The sequence below is a fragment of the Salvelinus alpinus genome, chromosome 2 (assembly GCF_045679555.1).
Source record: "Salvelinus alpinus chromosome 2, SLU_Salpinus.1, whole genome shotgun sequence".
Classification (NCBI taxonomy): Eukaryota; Metazoa; Chordata; class Actinopteri; order Salmoniformes; family Salmonidae; genus Salvelinus; species Salvelinus alpinus.
In genome coordinates this window covers 123,932,731-123,938,730 of record NC_092087.1, presented here as the reverse complement: position 1 = coordinate 123,938,730, position 6,000 = coordinate 123,932,731, and the positions used below count along the sequence as shown (strand labels likewise).

The window sequence follows — 6,000 nt, the reverse complement described above, 5'->3', positions numbered from 1 at the left end:
CTCCCTTTCCTCTTCCCTTTCTCTCAAAATTCACATATCCCCCCTCCCCCTCCCAGATATCATCGTACTGATAGCCTCCGTAGCGGTGGTGTCGGCGGGAAGCCAGGGTAACATCTTCGCCACTTCCGCCCTGCGTAGTCTCCGCTTCCTGCAGATCCTGCGTATGGTGCGCATGGACCGGCGCGGCGGCACCTGGAAACTGCTGGGATCAGTGGTGTACGCACACAGCAAGGTGGGGCTGCCTGACGAATATACACAGTCACAGATCCACAGTCACAGATACGCAGTCACAGATACGCAGTCACAGATACACAGTCACAGATACACAGACACAGACACACACACAGTGACAGACACACACACACACAGTCACAGACAAACACAGTCACACACACTTCTTCTCTCTCTCCTCTCTCCTTTCTCCTTCCTCCTCTCTTCTCTCTGCTCTTCTTTCTCCTCTCCTCTCTTCTCTCCTCTCCTCTTTCATCTCTCATCTCTCCTCTCTTCTCTCCTCTCTCCTTTCTTCTCCCTCCTCCCTCCTCTCTTCTCTCCTCTCTTCTCTCCTCTCTTCTCTCCTCTCTCCACTCTTCTCTCTCCTCTCTCCTCTCTTCTCTCCTCTCTCTTTTCTTCTCCCTCCTCTCTCCTCTTTCCTCTCTTTCTTCTCTGACATCATGGCGTCAGCTAATGGGAATCGTAAAAAAAATCAAATTCTCTCCCTGTAGGAGCTGGTGACGGCCTGGTACATTGGCTTCCTGGTCCTCATCTTCTCCTCCTTTCTGGTCTACCTTGTGGAGAACAAGTTCAACAGCGAGTTTGCCACCTATGCTGATGCCTTATGGTGGGGAACGGTGAGTAAAGTTACAGATACTCCCCTGTCTGCCCTCGTAATGGGAGAGTCCACAGTGTACGGTGAATGATGTTGGAACAGTCCATGTTTGCCAGTTAAGGGTTCCTTTTTCCTCTGACTGTTTTCCAAACACTATTAACATTGTTTTTTGATGTTATATTAATTTAATGTTCCGTATTTCTACTCAGCGGCACGGTCTGTCCCTGATTTGGTTTCTGGGCAACAAGGAAATAAAGCTCTTATTCAAATAGTATTTACCTCTGAAAATTCATCATTTTCACAAATACGACACATTTTCAGTATTATTATTTTCACGTTATTTCATCCACCCAAAGGAGAAGAAGCAGAGTCCTTTCATTCTTTGCCAGGCACTTTTCTTTTTATGTCCCTCCTGTTTTGTTGCACATAAGCTTTGATTAAAAACCTTCTTATTCGTAATATACATTAGCCCCAGCACCATTAGCCACCATTTCCATACTGCCTCCAAAAGTCATAATGACACAAAATGGCCACGGCCTTCTTTGTCATGCACGGCAGCCCAGCACGGCAGAATGGGTAGAAAACGCAGATAGAAGAGAGTCACTAAATCAATAGGGAATTATCTTCTGTGCTTTTCAGTCAATTAGATAGCAGTAGGAGAGAGAGAGAGAGAGGTGAGAGAGCGAGATGAGAGAGAGAGAGAAGGCAGATGAAACTAAAGCTATATAATAAGCCAATGAAGTGATATAAATGTCAAAAAGCAGAGATACATTATCATCACACATACAAAACGTATACTTGTGAATAGACCCTAGTAAACAGTGTAAATTGCAGCCATTTTGTTAGGATTTCAATGCCCTCACAAATGTACGTCTATGATATTTATTTTGGTGGCTTCGCTCCGTATAGTATAATTGAGGACCTATCATGGATAATAGGGGTGTCTTTCTCAAGATATAATTGTGTTTTTGTGTGTTCTCAGATCACCTTGACAACCATTGGTTACGGCGACAAGACCCCGAAGACCTGGACCGGGCGCATGCTCTCAGCTGGGTTTGCACTACTGGGCATCTCTTTCTTTGCCCTGCCAGCGGTGAGTACATACACACACGCATACGCGCACACACACTGACGTACATACGCACGCACACACACACACACACACAAATTGGCAGATACATGCACATGCACACACACACAGACACACACACACACACACACACAAATTGGCAGATACATGCACACACACACACACACACACACACACACGCACACACACACACACACACACACACGCGCGCGCACGCACGCACGCACACTACTTACATGATTGTATCCTTTCAGTTACTCTACTAGACAGCTACCTCCCCTATCTGACTTCATGGTCACATGTTGTTCACAGTCACAAATGAGGCATTGACCCAAAATGGCCGACAAAAGAGCAGTTTTCCATCTTCTCACCTGATTCCCATGTCGTCCTGTGACTTCCCAGGGTATCCTGGGCTCAGGCTTCGCCCTGAAGGTCCAGGAGCAGCACAGACAGAAGCACTTTGAGAAGAGGAGGAACCCCGCCGCTTGTCTCATCCAGGTAAAGACAAACTGTTGTATCTATCACAGGGTACGTCCAAAATGGGACCCTATTCCCTATATAGTGCACTACTTTTCACCCAAGCCCTATGGGCCCTCGTCAAAAACAGTGTACTATGAAGGAAATAGGGTGCCATTTGGGACATAGCCACATTACTTCAATACTGCTATTTGTACTATAGTCACTTTAATGGTATTGTCAATTCAAATTGCCCTTGGGCTATGAATACATCATTAGAGATGTTTGTGCCAAAGATAAATACTCATTGTCTCTCGTTGATTGAATCAATAGTTTACCTTACTGTTGTGAAGTATGGTGACGTTGAAATGAAAAGTAATTTTGTTGTTATCCAGTCTCTATTTTTTCCCCCTCACAAACCCTCCAAACATGCCCAGGAACCAGCATGTAGGGTGACCTCCTCTAACCCCTGGTTCTCCATTGCTTCCAAGCCAGGTTTTGTCCATTCTCCCCAATTCCTAACACTCTACCCACAAGAGTGGCAGGCAAGCTTAAGCTGTTAGCTATCCTTCCCTCTTCCCTGCACCCCTCGTCTTCCTCTTTTCCTTCCTGTTTGTGACCTCACCTTGTGGTTTCCTTTGTGTATCCCTCTATCCCTCGCTTCCTCTCCTGCCTTCCTCCTCCTCTACCTTCTCTGCTTTCTCCTCTTACCTTGCTCTTTCTTCTCCTCTTCTCCTCCTTACCCTCCTCCCCCGCTATCTTCTTCTTCCTCCTCTACCTCCTTTCTCCTCCCCTTCAACGCTCCTCCTCTCCATCCTCCCACCGCACCAGGCTGCGTGGCGCTACTACTCCACCGACTCCTCTACCAGGCCGTATCTAGGCGCCACGTGGCGTTACCACGTGAGCCTCCTGCCCTCCCAGCCCCACAGGCATGTACTGTACCCCCATCGTGCCTGGCCTCCGAACTCAGCCCAGGCACAGAACGTGTCACTCACGCGTGACCTTTGACCCGTGATTGCTTTGTTGTGTTGTTTATCACTAATCAGAGTTTTTTTCCCCCATTTTTTTTATTCCTCTATTTGTCCTTTCTTTTTCTTTTTTCTTTTTGTTTTGTCTCCTTTTCTCTCTTTTGTCTCTTTTTTCTTTTCCCCCACCTGTTTTTGTGTGTATTCTGCATGCAGTGTGTTTGGCGTAGTTATGCGGCTGATGAGAACTCGGTTTCCATTGCTACCTGGAAGCCTCATTTGAAGGCGTTGCATACCTGCAGCCCTACAAAGTAGGTACAACATTGGCAGCTGGTGTCAGAGTTTGGTGTCTGTGCCCCTGTTAAGCTGTCTTTTCCCTTCTCTTTTTACAATTAAGTATTTCTGTTAACTTTCCTCTTCTTTTCTAGCCTGGTCCCAGATCTGTTTGGCACGTTTGGTGTGACAATGGCCGTAGGTGTTGGCAAGACAGCACAAACTGATCTGGGACCAGGCTACTTATTTTCTACTTATCTCCTCTACCTCAAGTTCTATTTTACTCATGTACTTCCTTCTTTTCTGTGAATTAATACATTTATATTTTTATAATTTGTCTTCAGTTATTATAATTAAATAGTTCACAGCCATCAAAAGACCAATATTGTCCAGGTTCCTTTTCATCCAAACTGTAGTGAACTCAAGAACTATGACTAAAAACCAATCATGTAGACAAAACCACAGTACACCTCTATCCTGCTAACACAACAGGCATTCATATCTCCCAATATATGCTCAAACCAACAGTTTAACAGTTTAAGGTAGCGTTCTCAATGACACAGCGTTCTCAATGACACCCCATTCCCTATGTAGTGCACTACTTTTGATCAGGCCCTAGTCAAAAGTAGTGCACTACATGGGGAATAGGGTGCCATTTGGAACTTTGGCCTAACACAGTTTGCTAAGATTCACTGAAGACTTGAGATTGTCTGCTCTCCACGTCCAACTGAGGCAGTGAATTTAGCGGTCGTCCTCCACGGCCCATCCATTTCTGACGGTAATCAGAGTCTAAATGATCCAATCAGGCTTTATTGAATGTGTGGCCACTTCTCCGTCTCTCGTCTCATTGGATTGCCACTGTGCTGGAATAGCCTTGTGTGATTGGGAGATCTGGAGTGCCTGTATTGGTATTATCTGCCAATAGCATTTCAAGACTGGTAAATATGCAGATGGTATGTTGTGGAACATGGAGATATTGGAGAATCCATCTGCTAAATGCTTTACTGACAGGTAGACAACACACACACACACACACACACACACACACACACACACACACACACACACACACCTGTCTACACACTGCTAGCGAGTTTGCCTAGATAGTTATACTGCATTAAAATGCATGTGTGTGTCTTGAGTCTTGTTTCTGTTTAGTCTGGTGACTTGCTTGTGATTTGCTCATGTGCTCAACACAACGCTGCCTCAAATCCTCAGCATCTCTTTTGGTGACGACCCCTGGAGGTCATCTCGCTACTCGCTGGTGCAGTAGATAATGTTTGCGATGAAGCCTTTGCTAAATATTTCCTCACTCTCTCCCCTCTCTCACTTCTCAACCTGAAGGAAGGACCAGGGTGAATCGTCCACAAGGTGCGTACCTCCTACTTGTACTGTGCATCTACTTGACGTACAGATCCAGACGCAGCACTACCGCCGGTGTGCATCGTAACCCTGTGTGTTGGGGGTCATGTCTTCCCTCCTGCCTGTGTGGAGTACACTGATGGCAAGGCGCTCTGGATAAGATCGTCTGCTCTGCCAAATGACCCAAATGGAAATGCCAATGCTTTCAGCCTCTATTCAGAACAGTGTGGGTGTGTCCCAAATGTCTCTCTATCCATAGGACATTGGTCAAAAGTAGTGCACTATAAAGGGAGGAGGGTGTCATTTGGGACTTACAGTGTATTGCTGCTGAAAGTGCCAATATGCAGTCTGGAGACCTATAGTAGAGAAAGATAGCTAATTAAGAGGTGTTGGCCCTAGCTCTTAACTTAATGGTTCCATTTATAGAAACAGCCACCAGTTCATTACTTAGTCATTATTTCCCTCTCTTCTGGGCCTCTCCTCTGGGCCTCTCCCCTGGGCCTCTCCCCTGGGCCTCTCCCCTGGGCCTCTCCCCTGGGCCTCTCCTCTGGGCCTCTCCCCTGGGCCTCTCCCCTGGGCCTCTCCCCTGGGCCTCTCCTCTGGGCCTCTCCTCTGGGCCTCTCCCCTGGGCCTCTCCTCTGGGCCCCTCCCCCCTCTTTCTTCAGTGTTTATCTTTCTTTCTCTCCTTTTATTATTCCTTCTTCACTCTCGCGCTCCGTCTCTTTATTCCTCCCACTCCCCTATTCTCTCTCAGCTCTTGTCCTTTCTTCCTCTCCCTCATCCCTTTCTCTCGCTGCATCTCTCCGTACCTGAGGTGTTCTTCAGGAAGGAAAGGATGGCAGTGGTTTCTCTCTCGCTCTCTCTCTAAAAGGAAAAATAATTGTGTTTATTGCAGTCGTGTGTCGTGTGTGTATTTCAGTATAACAGGATTTGAGTGACACAGACACTAAATTACAGAGGAAAGATAGAAGAGGGAGAGAAAACACTGTCTTTCGCTCTGTCTTTCTCTAGCTCTGTCTTTCTCTCTC

General features: G+C 46.6%; 1 protein-coding gene across 5 annotated transcripts in view; it reads left to right on the top strand.

Moving 5' to 3' along the window:
* Positions 1 to 6,000, top strand: part of LOC139568653 (potassium voltage-gated channel subfamily KQT member 5-like) — a 135,361-nt gene that overhangs the window by 112,801 nt on the left and 16,560 nt on the right. For 4 of the 5 annotated variants that reach the window (XM_071390627.1, XM_071390628.1, XM_071390629.1 and 1 more), the window contains exons 4-9: positions 57 to 232; positions 723 to 848; positions 1,809 to 1,919; positions 2,319 to 2,414; positions 3,554 to 3,648; positions 4,955 to 4,981. In XM_071390627.1, the coding sequence (XP_071246728.1) occupies positions 57 to 232; positions 723 to 848; positions 1,809 to 1,919; positions 2,319 to 2,414; positions 3,554 to 3,648; positions 4,955 to 4,981 (631 nt within the window). Of the gene's footprint in view, positions 1 to 56; positions 233 to 722; positions 849 to 1,808; positions 1,920 to 2,318; positions 2,415 to 3,203; positions 3,306 to 3,553; positions 3,649 to 4,954; positions 4,982 to 6,000 lie in introns of all 5 variants that reach the window. The other variant, XM_071390632.1, reaches the window with a different exon arrangement.